Raw genomic sequence first — 14284 nt, 5'->3', positions numbered from 1 at the left:
AAATGGTGCATCTCATGTGCCACCCGCACAAGAACCAGTCCAGGGGCACTGGCAACGATCTTACTTGGCTTGCCGGGTCTTCTCACGCACAGCCCATTTCCAAAGGTCTCGGTCCGTAGTCATCGCCTCGGTGAGGCCCAATGTACGAAGGTCTTGCCTCACCACCTCAGCCCAGGTCTTCCTGGGCCTACCTCTTCCACGGGTTCCCTCAACTGTTAGGGTGTGGCACTTTTTCACGCATGTTAGGGTGTGGCACTTTTTCGTGTTCTTTATTCTTGTATTTGTCTTGTAATATATTTTGGAATTTTTAAAAATTCTTTTAAGTGAACTTTGGATTTACTTATCGCACTGGAAGTGTTGCCAAGGATATTAACTCTATTTGGATTTATCATGTCTCCAGTAGTTTGACACAGCCAAGTTTGCATAGCAACCAAGTGTTTACAAGATATCTGCCTGGATTTATAAATACCTATTACCTGGTAGTATATATATGTGTGTGTATATATATATATATATATATATATATATATATATATATATATATAATCCTGCAGTTAATTGTGCTTCTCTATGGTAAGACAGAGAATCATCTTGCCAATCCTCCTTATATTATTACTCTTGTAGGAAATTGGTTATACACCATTTCCTATATTAAATTAGAATGAACGGAACGCAGAACTCCAAACTATCAACTCAACAATATTTATTCATGGTGGAATATATACAGCTTTACTCTTGGTTGTTGAGACGTCTTCTGTGTGTGAGAACATGGTTGCTGAGACATCGGTATGTTGATGTGAGCTGTCTGGCGTGAGTTCGAAAGATGGAGAGAAGACAGCTAGACACGTCCATGCTCAATCGCTGGCCAGCAAGAAAGAGACAGAATGAAGTGGGAAAGCTTGGATGTTGAATTCCACGCATGCGTGAGACTACGCATGCGCACGGCGTTACTACACTCTTTTAAAAATATATGAAAGAAATTTAGTTAAATTTTATTTCTTCAAGTTTTTTTCTTTTAATAATAGTCTATAATGTTCATATATTGGTGATATTTTAATCTAGTTTTGTCCATATATATGTATATAAATAATTATATATGTATGTATATGTAAAGATGTATATAAGTAGCATATATATGTATAGACATAATATATATTTGTGTGTGTGTGTGTATACACAGACACAAGGGGGTGCTTAAAAGTTCCTGGCTTTAAGGGTATTGTGAAAGGCCTGGTTGTAGGCCTGACCTGAGTTTTTCACAGTGCTTAGTAAACTGAAGGACTGGTGCAATAAGTGTGTGAATCTGAGCTGGGAATATGTTGAATAAAATCATAATTAACTGATCCTCCTGTATTTTCTTTTACCCAAAGCCGGGAACTTTTCTGCACCCCCACTCGTGTGTGTGTGTATATATATTATATATATATATATATATATAATTATCTCTGTCTATGCCCCAAAAGCGGGCCTACCAAATTAACAGTAGGACTACTTTTATGATATCCTGCAGGCTACCTAAAAGACAAGTGACAAAGATCTCATCTTCATGGTAGGAGATTTCAATGGGCATGTCGGACAGCAGCCTGGTATCTTCCATGGTGTACATGGGGGCCAGGGAATTGGTCCCCAAAACAAAGAGGGAACAAGGTTACTGGAGTGCTGTGCAAGAGAGATGACTAAGCTGGTATGGTCATGTGATACGTATGGACGAGAACAGTTGTGTAAAGAAGTGCCAACCTGTAATTGTGGAGGGAACCTGTGGTAGAGGTAGATCCAGGAAAACATAGGACAAGGTGGTGAAGCATGATCTTCGAACATTGGGCAATGACATTATCCTTTCTGCAGAGCCAATGAATACCTCCTTTGAACCACTTCTATTGACAGCCACCCCTCATTCACCTCACATTTGTTGTCGATCTATTTATCACTCTTGCTCATACCACACTACATCTTTACCTCCATCTCCAACCATTTCTATTTCTTCCCTGACATATTTCCAATGTTTATCCACCTGTATTTCTTGAACCTCTCTTCTCTTCACTTAATACAAAATGCTCTCTGACACTTCACCACCATCTTGACTTCTCCTTCTAGATCCCCCATCATTTCCAGTTCTTCAAAACCATCCTTCTAAAATGTTCTGTAGCCATATACATTCTTTACAACAATGAACTTATTTCTGTCTCTTCTATCAAACTTCAGCATTTTCACATCTTTCGTAAAACCACATCTATCTCTGTTATTCTCATACCCAGTTACAGTGTCTTCTTACTCTTGCTACTCATGTGATCATTTTCCAAATGTAGATGTCCTGAAAATGTCACTCAGTACAATCTCTCAATTGGAAGGGAATAAATAGTCTTACAAACCATGCCGAAACCAAATCTTTCGAACAAAAAGTAGTCCTTCATCCTGTTGGATCTTATTGAGCTGCTGAACACATGCTCCATCATTTTACATTGCAGGAAGCAGTAAATTGTAGCCAGAAACAGCTATGCCATACAGGGCACAGGAATGGAGTCTTCTGGGAGTGCTCAGTAGACCTCCCAGGACCAACAAAACAACCAGAAATGATCAGGAAGAATAGCTTGAGGCAGGATATCATATTCCATTCCATTTCATCAAAGCAACTGATTTTGATTGAACTTTGTGCAGTTTAAAAGTTGAATAGAAGAAGCACATGTGTTCAAGACTGAAAAATATGCCAGTCTGACCAACAGCCAGCCAAATCTTGGGTCAAAGTTCTCACCACAGAGGTTTTGTGGGCAAATCTGCTTTTGATCTAATGAAACAAGTCTTAGTATTTGGGAAGAATAGGACCAAAGCCCTAAAGCAAAGAGGTGTTCCAGCCGGATCTAGCTGAGGAGAAACAAGAACAACCTCCATGCCATTTGGAGGCAGTAGTTCTATATCTTAACACTAAGGGAAGTAACTCTGAGTGACACATTGTGATAGTGCTGTCGTTTCACCTCTACCATGACAACCAACATTATCTCTTCTTATATAAGATTGAAAGCTGAGTCAACTGAGCGGAGTTGCAGCTAGATGAAATCTCCAAGTGCTTTAAATACATAGATAAAAAGTGTCAGCAGAAGAGCCTCAAGGGGTCATGACTTGGATGTTGCCCAGTCTCCTTAGAGTGTAAACTTGGTTGGCACTCCTTCGCTTATGACGTCGAGGGTTCCAGTTGATCCAATCAACGGAACAGCCTGCTCGTGAAATTAACGTGCAAGTGGCTGAGCACTCCACAGACACATGTACCCTTAACGTAGTTCTAGGGGATATTCAGTATGACACAGTGTGACAAGGCTAACCCTTTGAATTACAGGCACAACAGAAACAGGAAGAAAGTTGTGGTGAAAGAATACAGCTGGGTTCGCCACCATCCCCTGTCGGAGCCTCGTGGAGCTTTTTTAGGTGTTTTCGCTCAATAAACACTCACAACGCCCAGTCTGGGAATCGAAACCGCAATCTTATGACCGCGAGTCCGCTGCCCTAACCACTGGGCCATTGCGCCTCCACTTAGAGTGTAAAATTTAAGGGCCAAAACACATGAGGGGTTTTCTTCTCTGAAGACTTGCTATTCAGCTCTAAGAGTTTCTTATCAGTTTGTAAAGTAAGAGTATATTGTATGAAATCTACTTTCACGTTTTGTTTAATTTTAATATCAACTATACAGTGATATTACTGAACTCTGAGTAAACATTTCTTATCTATATACAATGTTATCAAACATTTACTTAAACAACATTGCAGTTGTTTAAGAAAAGAAGAAGAAAACTTACAGGAGTGTACTCGCTTCTCTGAAGTTGATATCTGAAGTATTCTAAGACAGCCAAAAATCAAATGACATAGGTAGGCTTGAAATAGCCACTTTTGCACAAGTTGTTGATGAGGTATTTTAAAATGAATAAAGATAAGCAATTTTCCTTTATTTTTTTTTTCATATATGGCAAAATATATTCAAACACCAGATATTTTAAGGCAAAACAGGCTCAGATTTTTAATCCAATGATCCAAAATGTGTAATTTGCAGGACTGGAATGATAGATCTTTCATTTATAATATATTAAAGGACAATCTAAAATTGTACATTGAGTTCTGTAATTTATTACTTCTTGGTGAATTAAAGTATGGATGTATGTACGTAAACATGACAATACATCCCTTCACTCACTCTCCCTTTTTCTCTCTTTTGTGCAACCATATGCGTATTACATCATATATGTTAAAGTACAAATTCATACATAGATTTCCATAAAATTCAAGTTAAAATATAGAATTGCATGTATATATGTACAGATACTTGCACATATTCCCCATCTTTCTCCTGCTGTGAAGTTAGTAACTTAATTTAATATATGATGGTTAAGAGACACTAGATTCTTCACTACAGGATGAAAATATCAGTAATATGTGAATGTTAAAGATTATTTTTAAAAGAAAAAGTAAAATAATTAAAATCAAATAAATGAGTTAAAAAAATACATTTTATTTCTTTCAAATACATTTAATAGAAAAATATGGATTACAGGCAAGATATTTCTCTTACCACAAAGAACAATCAAGTGTAAGATTATATTTTTATATATACACAACTTTATATTTATTTATTGATAACATAACAACTGTACAGCGGTATTATTATTGATCTCTGAGAATACATTTCAGAGCTAATTACCCATACATTAATCAAGAGTGCCTTCCGTCTGTCCCAGTAATATGGTATTCTTTTGTTTCAGTCATTTGACTGCGGCCATGCTGGAGCACCGGTTTTAGTTGAACAAATCAACCCCAGGACTTATTCTTTATAAGCCTAGTACTTATCCTATTGGTCTCTTTTGCCAAACTTCTAAGTTACGGGAATGTAAACACACCAACATCAGTTGTCAAGTGATGGGGGGGGGGAGACAAACACAGGCAGACACATACATATACATATATATACGATGGGCTTCTTTCAGTTTCTGTCTACCAAATCCACCCACGAGGCTTTGGTTGGCCCAAGGCTATAGAAGACACTTGCCCAAGGTACCACACAGTGGGACTGAACTCGGAACCATGTGGTTAGTAAGCAAGCTACTTACCACACAGCCATGCTGGTTTATGGAATATATATATCAAGTATGCTTTTATTTTTTAAAATATCACAATAATACACCATGTCACCAATGTAGATATAGCTGTGGTAATATAAAATATAGCAATAGCAGCTTGTTTTCACCTTGCTATCTCTTCTTTCCAGCATGAATACATTTATAGTTTACAAGTTATTTTTTAAATATAATGTATTTTAACAAAGAGCATGTCTACAAATAAATTACATGTATCTTGTGTAAGAGGTAATTAAAAGAAGCAAACTGAGGAAGGGTAACTGGCTGGAAAAGAATATATCAACAAGTAAACCATGAGTATCTATTTTGTCCTGGGTTCGTTGATTACTGTTAAATCCGCAAGGTTAATTCATGACTTAGCAATGAAAATGATCTTGAAATGTTTGTTGTCGTTTTGAGTAGTAATCAATTCTGACAAAGATAGTCACACTTTTGTATGGATGGATATATGAGAAGTTAAGTTGCACTTTTGAGCAAATGATTTACCACAGATATCACATAAATATGGTTTCTCCCCTGTATGAATACGATTATGATTGATTAAGTCACCACTTCCTGAGAATGATTTACTACAGATATCACAGTGAAATGGTTTCTCTCCAGTATGGATACGTATGTGTTTGGTTAGGTTAGCCCTTTGAGAGAATGATTTACTACAGATATCACAGTAATATGGCTTCTCCCCTATATGAATTCGCTTGTGTCTAGTTAAGTCACTACTTCCAGAGAATGATTTACCACAGACATCGCAGCGAAATGGTTTCTCACCTGTATGCATACGTATGTGCTTAGTTAAGTCACTATTTCCAGAGAATGACTTACCACAGATACCACAGTGATATGGCTTCTCTCCTGTATGAATTCGCTTGTGGTTAGTTAAAACAGTATTATGAGAGAATGATTTACCACAGATATCACAATGATATGGTTTCTCTCCTGTATGCATACATATGTGTTTCCTTAAATCATTACTTCCAGAGAATGATTTACCACAGAAATCACAGTGATATGGTTTCTCTCCTGTATGAATACGTTTATGTCTACTTAACTTAGCACTTTCAGAGAATGATTTACTGCAGATGTCACAGTGATATGGTCTTTCTCCTGTATGAATACGTTTGTGAGTAGTTAAGACACTATTTTGAGAGAATGATTTACCACACATATTGCAGTGGAAAGGTTTTTCTCCTGTATGAATACGTGTGTGTTTATGTAAGTCACTACTTCGAGAGAATGATTTACCACAGATATCACAGTGATATGGTTTCTCTCCTGAATGAAAACGTTCGTGTCTACTTAAGTTGGTACGTTGAGAGAATGACTGATCACAAATTTCACAATGATATGGCTTCTCCCCTGTATGAATACGTTTGTGTATAGTTAAGACACTATTTTCAGAGAATGATTTACCACAGATATCACAATGAAATGGTTTCTCTCCTGTATGAATACGTATGTGTCTTGTTAAGGAAATACCTTTAGAGAAAAATTTACCACAGATTTCACAGTGATATGATGTATCTCTCAACATTTTTGACATTTTTACAAAGAATATAAAAACCCAATCCACTATCAGCTGTGATTTTCATTCAAATATAAAAAAAGGTGCTGCAAACACCTTCAAAAATGTATTTAAGTTTAATTAATAGGCAAAGGCACCAGACAATGAAGTAGGGAAATGTTTTTTTTTTTATCTCAGTTCAGAGCAAATATTTCACAGTAATAGTAGTAGGGTTATATCTGTCAGGTGTACCATTTCCATTTAGTCTTCAAGAGATGACAAATACTGAAGATGTATCCAATATAAAAATAAATCCTGTTGTGTCAACGTTATCTGTTAATCTGAAATAATAAAGAAACAGAGGAGAGATCAATATGAAGATTTTACATTTCTTTATAGATAAAACAAACGACATCAAATACCATTGTATGAAATCTGCATATTTAAGGCAGTGCTCCAGCTTGGCCGCAGTCACATGACTGAGACAAGTAAAAGAATAAAAGAATTTGTAAACTACAGGTAGGTGCAGGGGACAAAGAATGGATGCACAGTCAATAGATTAGGCAAGGATAAGGAAAAGGAAAGATTTGGCTGCTGTTTCTAGCACGCCCTGCCACCACGTAACAGCTATTTGCGATAAAGGACCCACCGATATTTCGCTGTGAAATGATTTTTTGACTCCTCCCCCACTTTCTTTTCCGGTAAAAAGTGACTTGCAGCGCGTTTGGTGGACAGATACGTTGAACGCACTCGAAAAAAAAAACTGTGGAAAAAAACTATTTCACTCCGAGGTACGAACGGGTCCGTGGAGGCGCAATGGCCCAGTGGTTAGGGAAGCGGACTCGCGGTTTCGATTCCCAGACCGGGCGTTGTGAGTGTTTATTGAGCGAAAACACCTAAAGCTCCACGAGGCTCCGGCAGGGGATGGTGGTGAACCCAGCTCTACCCTTTCACCACAACTTTCTCTCACTCTTTCTTCCTGTTTCTGTTGTGCCTGTAATTCAAAGGGCCAGCCTTGTCACACTGTGTCACGCTGAATATCCCCGAGAACTACGTTAAGAGTACACGTGTCTGTGGAGTGCTCAGCCACTTGCACGTTAATTTCACGAGCAGGCTGTTCCGTTGATCGGATCAACTGGAACCCTCGACGTCGTTGTTGGCGACGGAATGCCAACAACAACGAACGGGTCTTTTACGAAATATTTACCGTTGAAAGTATGTGAAGTAAGGCATTCCTTCGATATAACTCGACAAAATCAAAACACTTCACTTCGGGTGTTTCCGTGAAAAGCTGAAAAGCACGAAAAGAAAAACAAAACTCCGTTTGTCTTTTCCGGAAAAAAGTGGCTTGCAACAGGTTTGTAGATCAGATACGTTGAATGCACTCGAAAGAGCTCATGGAAAAAAAAATTATGTCCATTACAAAATATTTACCGATTTTTAATTAGCAAACCTGCAACATATCAATATTTCAGTTGGGAAGTATAATCCTATTGGTAAAAGTCAACAAGACGACGACGGGCGAACATCTTTGTTCCAATGTATCTTCAATGGTAGAATTACTGTATGCTTGGAGGGTTCGCGTAATAATTCTGTGATTTACACACACTATTACAGATTTATTCAAGTAAACCATTATCAACTTACCTTTTTCAACATGACAACAGTGAGCAAACTCCAAAGGAAATTATCTCGTTGTTAGTTTGGACTTTTCCATGGATTTTTCCACTTTATTCTACGCCACTAACGGTCTGATAATTTCCATCTGTAGACATCGATTCGTATCTGTCTCTAAAATATTGTTTTAACATTTGAGTATTTATTTTCCACAAGAGATATTAAATCAATATAGAAATTCTAATCATAATTGTTTCTACATCTGCATTTATGCAAATTTAGAAACATCTGCATTTAATGTACTTCTGTTATGATCGCCTTTTCTTTGTATATCAATCCAGTGCAATTGACTGACCAAACTATTAGGTCTACATTTAGCAATAACCGCTTGATAAGTAAAACTGTTTAATTCGTCTTTTATTTATGACTGAATAGCACAACATAGAACCGTCGTGATCTACAATAATTCTTCTTTCAGCGTAATTAAATGATTTTGATATCGGAATTAATATTCTCGGTGTTTCTCTTCTAAGCATTGTGAATCATTACCTTATTATAAACAATATACATTAAAGCAATACATATATTTAATATACATTTAAACAAAGGATAAATGTAATGCCAGATATACGCAGATATATATTTTATGGGAAGTGCAAGTAAAGACACGAAGCTGGTTCATTGTGATTAGATACGAATTGATGTCTGAAGAAGATCAGATATACTAACTTTTATTCTGTGTAATATAAGGGAATAAAACGTTTGAAGTTCCCAATCTTACAACAAGATAATTTCTTTTGGAGTTTGGTTGATACATTGATTTACTGTTTGACATACGAGTAACGGTAAGTTGACAAAGATTTACATGAATAAATCTGTAATGATATGTATGAGAAATAGAACTATTACGTGAACTCTTTAACCATAAAATCAATACAAGTGACAAATACAATGTTAGAACAATGATATTCACTCGCTGTCCCCGTCTTCTTGTTGACTTTCACCTACAGGATAATACTTTCAAACTGAAATGTTGACCTGTTGTTTTTGAAAGAAATAAGATACTTCAGTGTTACATGTAATATAAAGTAAATTACAGATTTGCTAATTGAAAACATTTTCATGCTGCTAGATATGCATAGATGTTCTCTTCCATACCGCATGATGCTCTGAAATCACTGATTAAACATAATTTAAACAATAACAATAAATAAGATGACATTCCTTCGTTACTGAAACTAACTTGTCAAAACTAAGGAATGCCTTTAATTCTGATCTTTTTTTTTTTTATTATTGTTAAAGTTGATTTGATGTGCATCTTTTGTAATAACTATAATTCATCGATGGTCGGGATATGGAATGTGAAAGAAATGTCTGCAATGAGAATGATGGGTTTTAGTGACTCTTGATGTCTATTTAGAGATGGTCTAGAATAACTTATTGATTTAACTAGTTCTTATAATAATCTATTCGATTCAGTATTTAAGAAAAGGTAACGAAGAGTAGAGTTAATACGAATGACAATGGGTGAGTGAGAAATAGAAATTTACAGCTGTCCACTACAACAGAACTGATATCCTAAAACCACCTTGGTAACGCTCATCTGGGAAGGGCTTTACCCCACCCCACCCATATCCTCTCTGTCCTATCAACCTTCCCCCCCCCCCACATTTCATCCCCTAACACCCATCACTTCTCTATCACCAGAAAGCAGACTAGGCACATATGACATACTCTGGTTTTCTCAGTCACCTCTCGTCCCTCACCCCAGACCACTTCCATTTTCCATTATCTATCCCCGCCTACTGTCTCCATCAATCACCTCCTTTCTGCATCTTCTCTCCCCTGTGCTGCTCTCCATCATTAACATCTTATTTATCTATCTACCACATTACCTGCCCGAGCCTCTTGCACTTCTTTCCATCACTTGCTACAGTCACCACTATCCTGCTCACCAGCCCAATTCAAACCTCTATTTAACCTCACCTATTCTCACCATGCCCGATGTTCCTCAAAGTCATGTCCAGATACATTTTCACCATTATCTCTCCCACTATTGCTCTCCTCATCTTACTCTCTAACTCACTGTCCTGTATTTTCCAACTAGAGCATCCAGGTATCTATAGCAAGGCACCTATCTCTGCCCTCTATACATTTAATCTCTCATCTGCCACAAAACCCTACCACCTCAATACTACTTCACCCTCTCAGCTGGGGGTTTTGCCCCCCCCTTTTTTTCTTCTAGCAATGTACTTGGTGACCTTGTTGGTAATGGTGCCACATAAAAAGCACCCGATACACACTGTAAAGTAGTTGATGTTGTGAAGGGCTTCAATCTGTAGAAACCATATCAAAACAGACAACAAAGCCGGATATAGCTCCCAGTCTTGCCAGCTCCCGTCAAACCATTCAACCCATGCCAGACATAACAATGATGATGATGATGATGATGGCTAATGTAGTCCTGGAAACAGAGAAACTGAAGGAAAGACAGGATAGTCATGGATGCAATGTTTTTGATCATAAGTTTGTTCAATCATGGCTGATCTGGAGCTAAAGTGTATTGAAATTCACTACTCTGTTTAATATAATGGTACACAATGTGAAGATGTAACTGTAGTTTACAAACATGTAGATTTCCTACAATTTTATAGGATGTAATTTGTCTATCAATATAGAAATGTTGTTAAATTTCCATGCTTATCTATCCCTTGTATCTTATATTGTGTCTTTGTTATTTCAGATTAACAGATGACATTGGCATAAAAGAACATTTTTACATTGGCTGTATCATCTATATTTATCTTTTAAAGATTAAGGAGAATGATGTACAGAAGAGATATAAACCTTATACGATAAATCTATGGCAGGGTCACTGTGAAATACTTGCTCTCAACTGAGATTAACAGCAGCATTTCTCTATGTCTTGTCTGATGTGTTTGAATTCTAATTAAACTTGGATGAATTTCTAAGAATTCTGAGGATATTTAGATTTCAGTGAAGATTGCAGCTGAGAGCAGTGGAAATACTTGCAAGTAATAAACGGTAACTAGAAGAAAAATCAAAGTATACACTGTGGTGGCAAAAGATAGATAAGGGAAAAGTTTAACACGGTGAAAACTTTAAGGATTTGGTCTATTTTGTCACTTGAAGAAATGTCAAAAGATAGACAGAAATCATCATATCATTGTGGTGTATGCGGTAAAATATTCTCTGCAAAAAATGTTTTGACTAAACACCAACTAATTCATACAGGAGAGAAGTTATTTCACTGTGATACTTGTGGTAAATCATTCTCTCAAATTGATAAGCTAAGGTCTCACAAATGTATTCATACAAGAGAAAAGCCATTTCACTGTGATATTTGTGGTAAATCATTCAGGACAAGTAGTCATGTAACTATACACAAGCGTATACATACAGGAGAGAAACCATTTCATTGTGATGTTTGTGGAAACTCATTCTCTCAAAATGGTATCCTATCTAGACACAAACGTATTCATACAGGAGAGAAACCATATCCCTGTGATACCTGTGGCAAATCCTTCTCTCATAGTAATGTTTTGATTAATCACAAGCGTATTCACACAGGGGAGAAACCATATTGCTGTGATGTCTGTGGTAAATCATTCTCACAGAATAGTACGTTAATGAAACATGAACGTATTCACACAGGAGAGAAGCCATATCACTGTGATATCTGTGGTAAATCATTCTCTGTAAGTTGTAGTTTAACTACTCATAAACGAGTTCATACTGGGGAGAAACCATTTCACTGTGATATTTGTGGTAAATTCTGCTCAACTGCAAGTCAAATAAGTTTTCATAAACGTATTCATACAGGAGAGAAACCATATCGCTGTGAAATCTGTGGTAAATCATTCTATCGAAATGTTTTGTTAACTATACACAGACGTGTTCATACAGGAGAGAAACCATTTCATTGTGATGTGTGTGATAAATCATTCTCTGTATGTAATGCCTTAACTACTCACAAGCGTATTCATACAGGAGAGAAGCCATATCACTGTGATATCTGTGGTAAATCATTCTCTCACCCTAATGTCTTAATTTGTCATAAACGTATTCATACAGGGAAGAAGCCCTATCACTGTGATATTTGTGATAAATACTTCTCACAAAATAGTACCTTAACAAAACACAAACGTATACATACAGGAGAGAGACCATTTCAGTGTCAATTTTGTGGCAAATCATTCTCTCGAATGGATCACTTAGTTAAACACAAACGTATTCATACAGGGGAGAGACCATTTCACTGTGATGTTTGTGGTAAATCATTTCTTGCAAATAGTGCCTTAACTACTCACAAACATATTCATACAGGAGAGAAGCCGTATCACTGTGACATTTGTGGCAAATCATTCACTGGAAGTAGTGAGTTAACTAAACACAAACGTATTCATACAGGAGAAAAGCCATACCACTGTGATGTCTGTGGTAAATCTTTCTCTGTAAGTAATGCCTTAACTACTCACAAGCGTATTCATACAGGAGAGAAGCCATTTCACTGTGACATTTGTGGTAAAACTTTCTCAGTAAGTAATGCATTAATGAGTCACAAACGTATTCATACAGGGCAGAAGCCATATCACTGTGATATCTGTGATAAAAGCTTCTCACAAAATAGCACCTTAACTAAACACAAACGTATACATACAGGAGAGAAACCATTTCAATGTCATGTTTGTGGCAAATTCTTTTCTCGAATAGATCACGTAATTAAACACAAACGGATTCATACCGGAGAGAAACCATTTCAGTGTGGTGTTTGTGGCAAATCCTTTGCAACAGGTAGTGCCTTAACTTCTCACAAACGTATACATACTGGGGAGAAGCCATATCACTGTGATATCTGTGGTAAATCATTTTCTGGAAGAAGTGAGTTAACTACTCACAAGCGTATTCATACAGGAGAGAAGCCATATCACTGTGATGTCTGTGGTAAATCATTCTCTTACCCTAATGTCTTAATTTATCACAAACGTATTCATACAGGTGAGAAGCCATATCAGTGTGATATCTGTGGTAAATCCTTCTCTCAAAATGGTAATTTGTCTAAACACAAACGTATTCATAGAGAGTAACCATTTCACTGTAATATGTGTGGTAAATTAATCGCCCAAAAATGTATCTTAGCTTTACATGTATCTATCTATACAAAGATGTGACTAGCCTTGTCAAAATTAATTACATTTTACAACAGCAAACAATATTTTAAAACCATTTTCCATAATAAATCATGGATTCATATTATGCACGTAAAAATAATCCACGACAATAATTATACATATGGTTCTGTTTTTGAAGTTATGTTTTGTAGACTGATGCATTTTCTTATGCCAACCCTTGCAGTGGTGTCTTACCTTGGATACACATATTTTATATGGACGTGCTATATTTTTAAAATTCAATGTATGTATGTATGAAATCACTCATAACCATAAATGTATTTGTGGAGGCAAGATATTGCATAGTGATAACGAGTGGTTGTGACTATATTTTATATTACTCCAGCTATATCTTCATTGGTTATGTAACACAGGATTGAGATATTTTCAATAAAAGCATATTCATATATATTCTGTGTAACATATTTCATGGATAGAGGAAAGATACTGTTAATATATTTGATATTGTGGGTAAATAGCTGAGAAATGTATTTTCAGAGATCAATGATGTTACTGTATAGTTGTTATAAAGTTTTGTTTGTGTAATGTGTGACTCTCTCACTCTACATGCACTTTTCACTTGACTAACATTCTACTGTCCTCCCTCCAACTCTTTACCCCACAAACACACACACATGCCCACCCACGCAGTAATGTATATACATACATTCTATATTCTCTGCTTACTGTCTTGGATTCTTCCTCTATTGGTCAGTGTTTCGTAATAGCATGTCAAACTATGTAAGGCAATTAACAATTGGGATGACTTAATAAACATAAATATTGAGGAGTGTGGGGAGGTGCCCTTGCACTTTAAATGGATAATTACAGACATTAAGAACATCCTAAGTCTAAATGAA

General features: G+C 36.6%; 2 protein-coding genes across 3 annotated transcripts in view; one reads left to right on the top strand and one right to left on the bottom strand.

The window, feature by feature from the left end:
• Window positions 1-8388, bottom strand: part of LOC106872433 (zinc finger protein 208) — a 43597-nt gene extending 35209 nt beyond the window's left edge. Inside the window, exons 1-2 of the mRNA XM_052967681.1 lie at window positions 8263-8388; window positions 5540-6956 (exon numbers count right to left, since the gene is read on the bottom strand). Of these exons, the coding sequence (XP_052823641.1) occupies window positions 5540-6654 (1115 nt within the window). The 5' untranslated portion in view covers window positions 6655-6956; window positions 8263-8388. The remainder of the gene's footprint in view (window positions 1-5539; window positions 6957-8262) is intronic.
• LOC128247632 (zinc finger protein 62 homolog) lies at window positions 7368-13833 on the top strand. 2 transcript variants are annotated; one of them, XM_052967486.1, is made up of 2 exons: window positions 7368-7972; window positions 10976-13833. In XM_052967486.1, the coding sequence occupies exon 2, from the start codon at window positions 11388-11390 to the stop codon at window positions 13338-13340; it is 1953 nt and encodes a 650-aa protein (XP_052823446.1). In that variant the 5' UTR covers window positions 7368-7972; window positions 10976-11387; the 3' UTR covers window positions 13341-13833. The 2 variants fall into 2 exon arrangements, with proteins under 2 accessions (XP_052823446.1, XP_052823445.1); XM_052967485.1 differs by lacking the exon at window positions 7368-7972 and adding an exon at window positions 8561-9077.
• The last annotated feature ends 451 nt before the right edge of the window (window positions 13834-14284 follow it).

This window comes from Octopus bimaculoides, chromosome 4 (assembly GCF_001194135.2).
Source record: "Octopus bimaculoides isolate UCB-OBI-ISO-001 chromosome 4, ASM119413v2, whole genome shotgun sequence".
Classification (NCBI taxonomy): Eukaryota; Metazoa; Mollusca; class Cephalopoda; order Octopoda; family Octopodidae; genus Octopus; species Octopus bimaculoides.
Note: the sequence above shows the minus strand (reverse complement) of the source record. Positions and strands in the feature narration are given on the sequence as shown.

What these genes read in the sequence shown, in the direction of transcription:
- LOC128247632 (XM_052967486.1), top strand. Translation starts at nt 11,388, where the DNA reads ATGTCAAAAGATAGACAGAAATCATCATATCATTGTGGTGTATGCGGT.